Genomic DNA, 13,825 nt, shown 5'->3' with positions numbered 1-13,825 from the left:
AGGGGGCAGTGGGGACGCAGGAGGGGGCCGGGCCAGGGCCGGGCGGGGTACTGAGATGGCGGGCAGCTCCCGCCTTGCATCTGAGCCTGATTGCTTGAGTGAAACAGCACCTCCTTGCACACTTAGCTTGTGAAGGCATTGATTTGGGAAGACTCGAGTTCACTGGCAGACCTCAAGGAGGAAAACCAAACCAAACAAGCCAAACGTTCTCTGGGACAAGAACAAAGCTGACTTATGAACCGTCTCTCTTTTTTCAAATTAAAACAATTTTTCTTGTTTGTTGCCGCGGGGGCTCTCCTCCCGTTGTGGCAAGCTGACACTCTCTAGTTGCGCTGTGCAGCCTTCTCACTGCGGTGGCTTCTTTTGTTGCAGAGCACAGGCTCAGCAGTCGTGGCTCATGGGCCCAGCTGCTCTGCGGTTGGTGGGATCCTCCCAGACCAGGGATGGAACCTGTGTCCCTCGTAATGGCAGGTGGACTCCCAGCCACTAGACCCCCAGGGAAGTCCCCTCTCTGTCCTTCTGTGGAGAAAGGTTGGGGATCTCAATCAGGCCCCTGTTTTGCATCCATTCTTTTGAGGCTTTAAGAGATGCTATGACTTTCCAAGAATTAGCAGGAAAGCAGGAACACCGATGACCTTTCCCCCTGGACAAGGGGTGGTGGCTCCCTACGCACTTCAGCAGTTTACTGATCATTGGCCCCCATTGCACCTGAAGCTACAACACATCTGGTCACCACCCCGGGACTGACTGGCTCAGAACTGGATGCTCCTTTTTTCTGTTTTTGGCATTGCTGTGCAGCATGTGGGATCTTAGTTCCCCAACCAGAGATCAAACCCACGCCCCCTGCATTGAGAGCTTGGAGTCTTAACCACTAGAATGCCAGCTCAGTTCAGTCGCTCAGTCCTGGCTGACTCTGCGACCCCATGGACTGCAGCAAGCCAGGCCTCCCTGTTCATCACCAACTCTCAGAGTTCACCCAAACTCATGTCCATCAAGTCGGTGATGCCATCCAATCATCTCATCCTCTGTCATCACCTTCTCCTCCTGTCTTCAATCTTTCCCAGCATCAGGGTCTTTTCCAAAGAGTCAGTTCTTTGCATCAGGTGGCCAAAAGACCGGAGTTCCAGCTTCAGCATCAGTCCTTCCAATGAATATTTAGGACTGATTTCCTTTATGATTGACTGGTTTGATCTTGCAGTTCAAAGGACTCTCAAGTCTTCTCCAACACCACAGTTCAAAAGCATCAATTCTTCTGCATTCACCTTTCTTTAGGTCCAAGTCTCACATCCATACATGACTTCTGGAAAAACCATAGCTTTGACTAGACAGACCTTTTTCGGCAAACTAATGTCTTTGTTTTTAATGTGCTGTCTAGGTTTGTCATAGCTTTTCTTCCAAGAAGCAAGCGTCTTTTAATTTCATGGCTGCAGTCACCATCTGCAGTGATCTTGGAGTCCAAGAAAATTAAGTCTCTCACTGTTTCCATCATTTCTCCATCTATTTGCCATGAAATTATGGGACTGGATGCCATGATCTTCATTTTTTGAATGTTGTTTTAAACCAGATTTTTCACTCTCCTCTTTAACTTTCATTCAGAGGCTCTTTAGTTCTTCTTCACTTTCTGCCATAAGAGCGGTGTCATCTGCATATCTGAGGTTATTGATATTTCTCCCAGCAATCTTGATTCCAGCTTGTGCTTCATCCAGTCCAGAGTACTCTGCATATAAGTTAAATAAGCAGGGTGACAATATACAGCCTTAACATACTCCTTTCCCGATTTGGAACCAGTCTATTGTTCCATGTCGGTTTCTAACTGTTGCTTCCTGACCTGCATACAGATTTCTCAGGAAAGAGGTAATATGGTCTGGTATTCCCGTCTTGTTAAGAATTTTCCACAATTTGTTGTGATCCACACAGTCAAATGCTTTGACATAGTAAATAAAGCAGATGTTTTTCCGGAATTCTCTTGCTTTTTCTATGATCCAACGTATGCTGGCAATTTGATCTCTGGTTCCTCTGCCTTTTCTAAATCCAACTTGAACATCTGGAAGTTCTCAGTTCACGTACTGTTGAAGCCTAGCTTAGAGAATTTTGAGCATTAGTTTGCTAGTGTGTGCAATGAGTGCAATTTGCGGTAGTTTGAGCATTCTTTGGTGTTGCCTTTCTTTGGGATTGGAATGAAACTGACCTTTTCCAGTCCTGTGGCCACTGCTGAGTTTTCCAGGTTTGCTGGCATATTGAGTGCAACACTTTCACAGCATCATCTTTTGGGATTTGAAATAGCTCAGCAGGAAGCTAGGGAAGTCCCCAAGCTATTTTTTGGGGGGTTTCTGAGACAAAGGAACTTCTGAGTCAGGAGGAGATGCAGGATCTCAAATGTCATGTTAACGTTGTTTTAACGCTGCTGGCATTGGGTGACCTGAGTTTGGCGCATCAGAGAAAACACGACCCTTTTCTGTTCTGCTGGTTTTTACTCCATGGCCTGGGCGCCGGGCTGGGGCAGGAGGGTGTGCCCTGACGTGGACTCCCAGCAAAGTCACACTGGGGACCACACCCCTGCCTGGTGTGGGTTTGCAGAACAGAGAGAAGACAATGCCACGGAGAATGGGCTCGTTTCCATTTTCAGCGTTCAGCCTTGTAATCTCCCCTCAAGACAGGTGTCCAGGAAGATTGGCCCCTCACCATAACCTCCTTGGCCCCTTGTTTTCTCTGCTTGTGCATGAAGGATCAGGGCCCTGGGTCTGTGTCTGCTCACTTGTGAGCTGTCTCACTCAGCTCAGCGTTCATCATGGTAATGGAGGGGTGAGATCCACCCAGAGGTGCTGTCTGGTCTGAGGACCCGGGCCTCTTTGCAGGTCACCCCACATGCATCTCTAAGGACAAGCCTTTGACTCAGTCTCTGTACAAACAGCCCTTCCTCCACTCTCTGCTCTTTCTTAGCCAGAGCACAGAAGCAGAAAATAGAAAATCAGCGCGGGCAGCCCCCTCTTGCCACCGCTGCCCTGAGCCTCAGCAGGATCCTAGGCCGCGATGCCCCTCCTTGGGCGCACGGCGCCCAAGGGGCTCAGGGACAGGAAGCGTGGCAGCAGGTCTGGGGGGGACACGGGGTCCTGAGGCAAAGAGTGCCGGGCCTCGGGCCACGCTTTGAGTCCACAGGTCTGGATGCCAGTGGCTGTCAGCTCTCTGATTCTGAGAGGACGGGAAGGGGCGAGGACGGTGAAAGGTCCTCAGGCTGGCTTTTCAAGGCACTGCATCGGAGTCCCAGGACTGTCTACCAGCCCGCCAGTAAGGAGGCCGCCGAGATCGGTCTGTGCTCCTTCAGTCCGCCTCACTTGTAAGGTAATCTCCATGCCAAAACAGTCGGCGTCCATCAGAGGGAAAGACATCATGTCCCTTTACATCTGTGCGTCGTGCCGAACCCTCGAATGGTCTTCCTACCAGTCACGTGCCCTGGTCAGACACACGAGAGCAGCGGGGGCTTTCCTTCCAGGTTTACAGGCCAGGCCTCTGGCGAGCGAGGAGGCCAGCGTGTGGTCCAGCCCTCCAGAGGCTGTAGGCAGTGCCGACCAGGGTGGAGGTGTGTGAGGGGGCCTGTGCAGGGTCGCCCCGGCTCAGACGGGATCACAGCACACATGCACCGAGGCGCCAGCCCGCATCTCATTGTGGTTCCGTGTCCCCTCGTGACGGCAGGCCCTCGAGCAGCCCCGGTCACCGCTTGGGCGTGGGCTGCACTCACAAGACTACAGGCCAGGGCTGAATACGGTCTGGGACTGCGTTAGGAGCTTGAAGGCCCAAGTCCCACGGACCAGGTGGCTTAAACAGCAGAAAGATATTGTCTGCAGGCTGGGGCTGGGAGTCCCGACCCAGGTGTGGGCAGGGCCGGTTCCCCCCGAGGCCACTCTCCTGTCTGGTCGATGCCACCTCCCCTGCCCCTTGCCCCACCGTGTCCTCACAAGTTGTCCCTCTGCACGTGTCTGTGTCCTGAACCCGTCTCATAAGGACGCTGGTCAGATCAGATCAGGGCCCTCGGAACTGGTGACCTTAGCTTACCTGTGCTGTTGCTGTTCGGTCGCTCAGTCGTGTCCAACTCTTTGTGATCCCGTGGACTGCAGCGTGCCAGGCTTCCCTGTCCTTCACCATCTCCCAGAGTTTGCTTGAACTCATTCTTGTCCATCGCGTTGGTGATGCCATCCAATCAGCTCATCCTCTGCCACCCCCTTCTCCTCCTGCTTTCAATCCTTCCCAGCATCAGGGTTTTACTCTTAATCACCCCGGACCACCTGAGGTCCGGGGGAGCCAGGGGATGGCCCTGCTGGCCGCTTGGTGGGGGACAGCATGGTGTGCTGACTGAAACGGCTCTGCCCTGTGGGCCCCGGCAAGTTGTCCCTGTCAGAGCCTCAGTCTCCCCACCTGGGCAGGAGTCTCCAAGGCCTTCCTGGCCTCAGTGTCTGCGTGGCTGAGTCATCAGCGCAATGGCCTGGCTGCGTCACGGCCTTGGAAGGAAGCCTCCGCGCCAGGGCTACTCAGCCAGGAGAGGGGGCCAAACACTACCTCAGCCCCTCAAAACTATTGTTTAGGATAGAATAAGGTAAGACGTGTCTCCAGACTGATGTTTAACAAAAATTCCAGAGGGATTCTGCCGTAGCTCACACTGGCCAGGAGCTCCCTTTTGAACCCGTCCTCTGGACATGGGGCATTTTTGAATCTGCATGGATTTAAGTTTAGCTGCCTCCACAGTGAGTATCCTTCATCCGAGGTCCAAGGGGAGACCATCCTCAGCCCTCTGGACATGCCTGAGCCCTTTTATTCCCAAGTGAGAAACACAGGGGCTGCGCTGGGCTTGGATCTTGTACAAAGAGGAGGGCGCTCAGATGCGCACACACGGACACACACATATACACACGTGCACACGGACACACACAGAGACACACGTGCACAGGGGCACTCACAGACACACGTGACACTCACAGAAACACATGCACAGGGAGACTCACATATACACAAGTGCACATGGACACTCACAGAAACACACGTGCACACAGGGATGCTCACAGAGACACACATGCACAGGGACACACACATATACACACGTGCACACAGGGACGCTCACAGAGACACATGTGCACCCGGACACTCACAGACACACGTGCACGTGGACACACACATATACACATGTGCACATGGACGCTCGCATATGCACATGTGTACAGGGACGCACACAGAGACATACATGCACACGGACACTCACAGTGACACACGTGCACACGGACACTCACATATACACACGTGCACACGGACACTCACAGTGACACACGTGCACACGGTCACTCAGGGAGACACTCATGCACACACACATGCACACACAGAGACACTTGGACACACAGACACATACATACAGACCCACATGCACATACACACAAGCACACGTAGACACCCATGGACACACACAGACACTTACAGGCCCACATGCACACAGAGATACACAGGGACACACACAGACACACATACATACAGACCTGCACACACATACATACACACATGCACACACATGCACACACATTCACTCACACACACGCAGCCGTGCACCAAGAATGTTTCTGGAGGATGGAGAGCTGGGATTTAGGGTCTGGGGGAAGCGTCAGTCTTACTTTTTACTCTGTGCTTTTGATCCTTTCTGATTTAAAAAAAAATTAAGTGAATGAGCTCCTTTTTCTATTGAAGGCTATTTTTAAGGAAAGGGTTTCCTTTGCGGGGACACAGCTGTGTGCCTGTTTCTGCGGCAAGGGAGATGAATCTCCTCGCGTTTCTGAACTGATCCCAGTCTGAGAGCTGAGACTGTCGAATAAGATCTCACAAGGGTGGCGCAACCGGGAAATGCCACAGCAGAGTTCCCGTAGGTGACTCTTCAATTCTTCTATTCCAGGACAGCAGTTTGCAGAAATGGTTAGAAATGGATCCCTATTGCGTTTTCAGAAGCAAGACGCTGAAAGACTGGCAGATTTGGGAGGTGGGGGCAGAAAACTGTAACATAAGGGCACGGATATGTATTTATGTGATCTTTAGCTAAATTGATGGACAAGGAGTCATATTATCAACCACTGGGATTTATTGGCTCTCTTCCAGGCAGTCTTTCTCAAGTATTTCTTTGAATTTTTATTCAGAATCACAGGAAAGTCCCCTTTAAAAAGCCTGAATTAGAGAGGTGAGTTTGTCTGGATATGGAGTTGAATAAATATTGTTGACTGAATGAACACATTCCCATCGCCTCTATCACCGCTGCGGTTCTTACTGCCTTTGCCCTTTTAAGCACTGTCACTTTCTTCTATTACTTTTTTTCTAATCTGCAAAATCCTTCCGGGGTAAGCCAGCAGAGGTCAAAGCTCAGAAGCAGCGTGAAAAGGTCGCCCTAAATCCCCTCTTAGAGTGATTTTTAACAAAGATTGAAAAATTGTAACATTTTTCACATGGATAGTTGTATTTCAGTTCACCTAAAAATGTTTGAAAAGTAAACTTTCTTTACAAGACTAAAAGAATACTTTTTAAGATGAGAAATCAAATGGCAGTGCCAATTTTCTATTTAATAATGAAAACAAAGTATATATTTTTTAACTTTAGGAAGTCTAATTGAGTTCAATGACCCTTATTTGGAGTTCATTAACGGTGATCCATTATCCAATTTTTCTATATTTTCAAGTTTTCTATATTGTTTAGCTGAAAACAGGCTCCAGAATTTTTTAAAAATGTGATTGAAATTTTAATAGTTTTGAATTCTAAGAAAAATTTCCCCCCAAATCACATTATTATTTTATTATTTTTATTTTTCTCACAATCTGAGCATTTACTTTACGTTGACATAATATGTCCAGGAATAAAAATAGGAAACACTTGCACAATATTTATTTCAAATAATGACTTTTTCTCAGTATTCAGATTAAAGGAGGCAAAATTTTGATGTTGTTTTCATAAATTTATTGTGTCATTTGTGGTAAATTGTGCCGCAGTCTTTGTATTTTTGCCCCCAAGGTTTTATTGATTGCACAAATTCACCTGTTTTAACATCAAATTTATGTAACTGAAAAAGCTAATATTAATTCTGTTATATGTTGGCTGGCTTTGGCTCTCTGAACAAAGGCTGCTTAAAATCTCTCTTATTGATTAAGTCCAGATGGGATTCATTTTTTTCTGATATACAGAACACTGGAAAATTTATCAACCTTTATTATTCTTCATCAAAATGAGCTTCTTTATATTTCTAATTATATTGTCCAATAAAACTAAATAGTCAATGCTATTTGCATATTATATGAAGAAATGTCACACAACAAACTCATAGCAGTCAATTAACATAAAAGCTAATTATATATCTCATCAACTTACAAGAGTTTTGGAATTCATACTCTCCCTGTTGTAGCCTAAAGCAAAGGAGGTTTGAATTTTCACTTCTAAATATTGACTTTTAACTAATATCAGAAGTGATTTTAGTATTTTTATGGATGAAAAGTTAGTGATTAAAGTAGATGTAATATTTGCTAAAATGCAATTAAATTTTTTACATTAACGAAACCTCTAGAAAGAAAACCTTTGCAACAACGTGAAACTAAGCAGGTTAAGTGCTGGTTTCCTATCTCAGGGACATTCCAAAATAAGCATCCAGATAAGTAAGATTTATTTGAGATTGTCAGACTGTTATGAAGGAGACAGTATACCACAAGGACAGTTTTCACGTCCGACTGTACACTGTAACATAATTGTATTGCTGCCTGATTGTGATAGCTATCAAGCAAGAAATTTGCTACAAGATTAACAGAGACATAGTAATGAACGAACACGGAAAGCACCCTGTAATTGACTGTTAGCAAAGTGTTGTCGTACTGGTCCAGAATAATTCCCTAACTCCAGCTTTCTAGAGAAACTGAAGCCAAAACTTTGAGCTCCCTTTTTCTGTTTTCAAGTTGGAATATGAGTACCCCCTCCCATCCCCACGCCCTTGCTCACAGAACAAGCACATGGTCAGAAGGGGCCTAAAGGTTAAAAAAAAAAAAAAGAGTCATAGCTAGGTTTCAGAAAGAGAAAAGTTAGGATTTTACTCTGAGAGTGCACTGAGATAGCAACGAAATCGTAACGGATTGTTTTTGTATTTATAATTTACACCGAATGAGTCCATGTGTAAAAGTAATGGCCGGTGAATCGGTTTTCTCCCGATACAATGATGGCGGCCTTTTTTCATTCATATTTTAATGAGGTTAGTATCTCTCAGACCCTCCTTCCAGGATGGAGGCAACGCTCCCCTAAGACTACAATAGGAGTTGCTTTATTGACAAGTACTATTCAAAATCTTCATAGTACAGGAAGAAAGCCTCAGTTTTATTCCACTTGTCTCAATACTTACTGCACTCTTAAAATCAAAACACTTTGAGGGGAGAAAAAGCCTCAATTATTCCCCGAACAGTCTTTAAATTTAGTGAAAGTAGTTCAGCTAAGTGGAATCATTTTAAACCCTAATTGTGTGCATTTTAATAAACGTATAAAGACCTGCCATGCATAAGCACCTTTTTCTTTAAAATTTTTTCGCAAAATCAGATGCTTTGATTGGGATTTTAGGTCAATTTAAAAAAAAAAATTTCTGTAGAACGAACTCTACTAGTCTCCTGCTGTGTGCTTTTCTTTCTTGCTCTCAGTGAAGATTGTAAAACGGCATTTTCTAAGCTCTCTGCCAGCAACATTTCCTACTCTTTCTATTAAAGAACGTTTACTAGAAAGAGCCAGCTAATTACATCAAAAAGCCAGTTAGCCTTCAAAGATGTATGAAATCCACAAAACTCACGTGTTGATCCCTGGATATCACATATTTGTGTTAAAATTGGCGCAATACTACTCTATTCAGACATGCATAATCCCACTTTCAAAACAAGAAAAACAACCCTGTTTTGTAGAAAGTTATCACGTGGCGATGGTTTTTTTTTTAAGCGCCAACTGGGAAATAAATAAAACGGCTCTCAAAAGTAAGTTGTGGAAGGTCTCACGTTATTAACGTTCTGATTTGTTCAGATTTTATATACTCAGGGTTTTTGCACGCCGCTCAGAACGTCGGGTCTGTTTTAAAAAAACGATTTCGAAAGTGATCTCGGCGCCACGGGAACTAGTGTGGTGTATTAGTTCAGGGTTCCAAAAGCACCCTCCAGCACGCAGAGACTCTGTTTTCAATGACAGCGTCTCCCCAATGCTTACGGTGAGACTGGGGAGAGGGATAGGGAGGGGCAGAGAGAAGGCATTCCTGATGACACTTAGATTTCTAAACGAAAGCGCCAAGTCTTCACTTGGAGGTTAAAGTGCTGCTTTGTTGACATCCAGAAAGTGCTAGGAGCCTCTTCACACGGACCAGACCGGGAAACACACAGCAGTACTCGCCTGGCAGGATGAAGGCCACCCTCATTCTGTCCACGATCTGCTTGACTAACTGTAATTTAAGAACTGACTTCTCTTTTCTAGCTTTTAAGTCCCAACACGTATTCAATCTTTCGTCTCCGTAAGTCCATAAAACAGATTTTGTTGGTTAACTTATGTTTTTGGTTGTGTTTACAACTTACGAGGCTTACATGGCACAATTAAAAGTGTGACTACATTGTATTTACTGTGTTTTTATTGTGCCCTTTCAGCTACTTTTAAAAGGGTCTCCTGATCGTAGACATGAAAAAAAGGAAACACTCATTAAAAAAAACGATATGTTAGCGAATAGAGGATGTTGCAGTAGACTCGTTTAACAAACGACTTAATTGCCAAGTTGACCGCAGGGGCCTTGAAAGCAGCTCGGAGTCGGTCTCCAGGTTCGCGGGGAGAAGGTGGGAAATTTCACCCCACGCCCGTGGTGGGGCCGGTGGAACGCTCCCGCGGTGCCCCGTCCCTGCGCACAGCGTTGGCTCCTTGCTGGGCCCCGGGGTGAGCGCAGGGCCGCGGCGCGGCCGGGGCTGCAAGCAGGCTTGCGCGCGGGGGCGCGGGGCGCGGCGGCGGGCGGGGCGCGGGGCCTTTGTGCGCCCGGAGCGCGCCCGTGAGCGCCGCGCGGTCGCCGGCAGCGGAAGGGTTCACACTGCGTCTGAAAGGGGGACAATGGAGGCGCGGTATATGCACAGCGCCGAAATCGAGTTCATTTGTGATCCGGCCCCTTTCACCCCGTTGTCAGGCAAACTTCCCACTTTGATCAGCAGAGGGTGGAGAGGCAGAAAGGCCCGCGGAGGCCGGGCGCGGCGCGCCCGCGGCGCCCTTGGCGGGTCCCCGCCCCCTTCCGGAAGGAGCCGCGGGGACGCGGCCTCCTGCACCTTGACCTGGCTGGACGGCCCCCGAGTCGGGTTTTGTGTGTGTGTTCCGGTTACCAAGGGCGCGGGGTGCTCTTTGACCCCCGCGCGGGGCGGACGTGGTGGTCACAGGGTCCCCTGAATCCTCGCCGGGCTCCGGAGGGAGAGGGGCGCGCGGACCCCCGCACCGGCTGCTCCAAAGACGACGCGCCCGCGGCCGCGCCCCGCGAGCGGGGACACGCCGTCCGCCCGGCTTCTCCCCGCCGCGCGGCCCCCGGCCCTGCCCCGGACCCGAGCCCGGGCCTGGGCCCAGCTCGAGGGGTGCGCGGCCGTAGAGATCCCCCGCGCGCCGGCTCCTGTCTGTCGGTTTCTCGCAAGTAAATGGATAATAACGGCCCTTCTCTGTGGCTCAGAGCCTTCTTCTGCATGTTCCGTGATTTTCAGAAATTATCTCCTGTAGAAGAACAGTTACTAGTTTGAATAGAAGTTTTTCTTCTGATCACTTTCAAACATAGGCACCTGTTAAAAACCGGAATTTAAGCTAATCTCTTAAATGCTGTAAATAATATAACTGGGCAGTAAGCGGACAGGAAGACTTTGCGCGCGTGAGGGGTGGGGGTGGGTGCTGCCGCGTGCATTCAGGGGGTGGCTCTTAAGGACACTAAGTCAAGTTTCCTGCCTGTTTTGTTTTTGTTGTTTTCTTCATAGATCCCCTTAGCTCAGTCGGAGGCATTCCTCACAGACCTCCTGGACAAAGTGTGCGAGCGGATGAATGATTACAGACTGGAAGAAGACCCCGTGACGAAGGAGAAGACTTTCAAGAGATTTGCTCCGAGGAAAGGAGACAAAATATACAAAGAATTTAAAAAATTCTATTTTTATTCAGATGCTTACAGACCTTTGAAATTCGCGGTAAGCTCTTTCCGCAGAGGAGTTCTTTGCTCTGTGAGCGTGTCTTTGGTGTTTTAAAGAAGTGTCTTGCTGTTTGGGATGCTGTTGAGTTGCAGGACAGGCCCGTTAAGACGCTGCCTGTTTGCCTTGTCGTGCCGTTTTCTCGGTGTTAACCAGGCGCTCGGTGACTTGCCTTTCGCGTCATTGCGGGGCCGTGGTATTTTCATCTCCGTGGAGACCCCTAAGTGATATTTTCCAGAAAGTGTGCTACAAGTCCCAGTGACTTGGAGGCACCGTTTGCAGGTTGCTTTGCTCCCGGGGACGGTGGGGAAGGGGATTCAGTCGGTCCCATGGGCGGGCAGCTCTTGTACAGGCTCCCATGTCAGGCATCAGGGGCTGTGGTTCTGAGATTAAAACGTAAATTAAAATGAGTGCTGTTTTCAAATATGGATAGCCACGCGATGGAGTGAGAGTGACGCACGTCACTTTTTTCTCCTCGGGCTCCACAGAAGAGGGAGAATTCTTTCTCCTCCGGAGTTAATTCAACTATTTTAGCACAGACTCGGTTAAACAAAGGGTTAGGGGTGATCGTCGGCCTTGTGGCACATTTCCTCCCTTCATACCGTTTATTTTCCGTGAATGGTGGCCTCTGACTCAGAATGTGCCTACCAAATATATGGCAAGAGGTTTCACTTTACTTATGCTGTTGAGTCAGACCCAGTGATGGGAAAGCCTGTTTAAGAAATGTCTGTGGTTCACGCGGTGGCCAAAATGTCAGACATGCCAACCCCCTGATAGAAGGGCTGCAGCTGACTTCGGAAGATTTCGTTTTAATTAAAAAGTCAAGGCAATAATTCAGGGCTGAAGATACTATAGCATGGGGACTGCAGAGAGGAAGTGTGCTTATATTTCACAGGTCTTCCATAAACACATGATAGTGGAAGTTAAATATTTTTAAATGCCATTTGAAATTTTTTTGAGTCTCACTTAATGAACTCGGAAAATGAGTTCCAAGTCTCCAGTGAGCACCCTTAGCGTCACAGTTCCTAGGAGTGTAAGCTTGTGTCTCCCTAAAGCAGACACATATTCCAGTCAGAATTGAAGGGTTTCAGAGGCATGGGTACATTTGAGCACCCTCTTTTCAGTAATGTCAGATTTGGGGGCAGAGATTGTGGGGAGCGAAGTGAAATTATAGATGGATCTCTGTTAGGAAAAGAAAGTTTCCCGAGTGACTGACAAGCCGTTATCCAGTGTGCAATGGAAGATGTGTTTGTGTTTTCATTGCTGAGAAAGCTTAATTGTTTTCACATTTCAGATCCTGCTTTAGAACTGCAAAATGGATTGTTATGTTAAATATAAAGGAAACTGGTTTAACCATTTTAAGGAGCCATGTTCTTTAAAGTTTCCAAAATAACAACAAAAACCCACTAAAAAAGCGAGTAGTTGTCAGCTCCATAAGTAGGAGCCCACCCTCCTGTCCCTTGCATTGCATTCCAGTTTGAGGAAGAGAAACAAATACGAAGAACCATTTTCCTGCCTTACCTCGTCTTTCAACACGACTCATCAGTCAGCTGAGTCTCGGGGAAAATGATGCCATTAGCATTCTGGGGAGAGGGTTAATCCAGTGCAATGATGTCTTAAACCAAAAGGGCTGATAAAAATGGACCACCTTGGTAGCGTGATTTTCTGTTTTTAGCTAATAAAACTGTGACAAGCCCTTCCTAGCAAGATGTCCTGTGAGCGCACATCCATCCACGTCTCTTGTTGCCCTGTTTCTGCAGTGTGAGACTGTAATAGAAGAGTTCGAAGATGAAATATTTTCACTTATCACCCAGGAGGCACACCACCTCGCTGACACGCTGTGCGGTGAAAAGTCAGGTACTGTGTCTGATGTGGCGTGCGCCCTCTCCCAGGCCCACCCCTCTCCCGCTCGGCAGCTTTTTTTTCATTTTTTCAAACCCAGCCTCTGTCTCCCTGCCACCGGCCGGTCTCCAGTGAATCAGAGAGGACTCCGTGTGAGCGGAAGCAGACAAACAAACTGCAGGGCTGTGAGGCCTTGGTGCTTGCACTTCTGCTCCTCGACGTTTTTAAATGAATTCAAACATGCTTGACTTCCAGCCAGGAAGGAGCACAGGCTTGGTCAGCCCTGCCTGGATCCAAAGCACTTCCCCTTTTAAACTTTTAGAGCTGGGCTCTCCACCCTGGACCAGGGAAGGCCTCCTTTGTGACTTGCCTGCTCACTTGCACCAACAGAGAGCGGGGTCTCTCTTTAGTAAGAAATTGCTAATGTTTTCCCCTTGGTTTATTTGGTGCTGGAATTTTTTTTTCAAGTTCCTTTCCCCAAATATCTACTTCTTGAAACGTTTTTTTTCTGGTGTGGAAAATAATATTTGGTTCATATATATGTACACATACACATACAACCAGCAGCTAGAACACACTACCAAAATTTTATTTCCTATATACAGAGTTGAAACACAGGATCACCCCGACCCTCCCCTCTGCTTAAACACAGGCCTTTTAGTCTGTGTCATTTTGATACTTTTAAACTAGGTTTATAAGGATGTAGTACAGCTTGTACATTGTTTTCAGATATCTTTGAAAACATGAACTTAATACATGGAGACAATGATTGAAAGCTGGGG

General features: G+C 47.5%; 1 protein-coding gene across 3 annotated transcripts in view; it reads left to right on the top strand.

Moving 5' to 3' along the window:
- Positions 1 to 13,825, top strand: part of CNPY1 (canopy FGF signaling regulator 1) — a 54,473-nt gene that overhangs the window by 35,367 nt on the left and 5,281 nt on the right. For 2 of the 3 annotated variants that reach the window (XR_016036583.1, XM_088832944.1), the window contains exons 1-3: positions 10,340 to 10,666; positions 10,998 to 11,201; positions 12,962 to 13,058. Coding sequence is in view for 2 of the 3 variants with exons in the window: in XM_088832944.1 (XP_088689070.1) it covers positions 11,058 to 11,201; positions 12,962 to 13,058 (241 nt within the window). In the remaining variant the exon portion in view is untranslated. Of the gene's footprint in view, positions 1 to 10,339; positions 10,667 to 10,997; positions 11,202 to 12,961; positions 13,059 to 13,825 lie in introns of those variants that run through there. The other variant, XM_088832952.1, reaches the window with a different exon arrangement.

This window comes from Moschus berezovskii, chromosome 3 (assembly GCF_049115385.1).
Source record: "Moschus berezovskii isolate FMDL1 chromosome 3, NW_MosBer_1.0, whole genome shotgun sequence".
NCBI lineage: Eukaryota > Metazoa > Chordata > Mammalia > Artiodactyla > Moschidae > Moschus > Moschus berezovskii.
The sequence above is the reverse complement of the archived record's forward strand: the minus strand, read 5'-3'. Positions and strand labels throughout refer to the sequence as shown.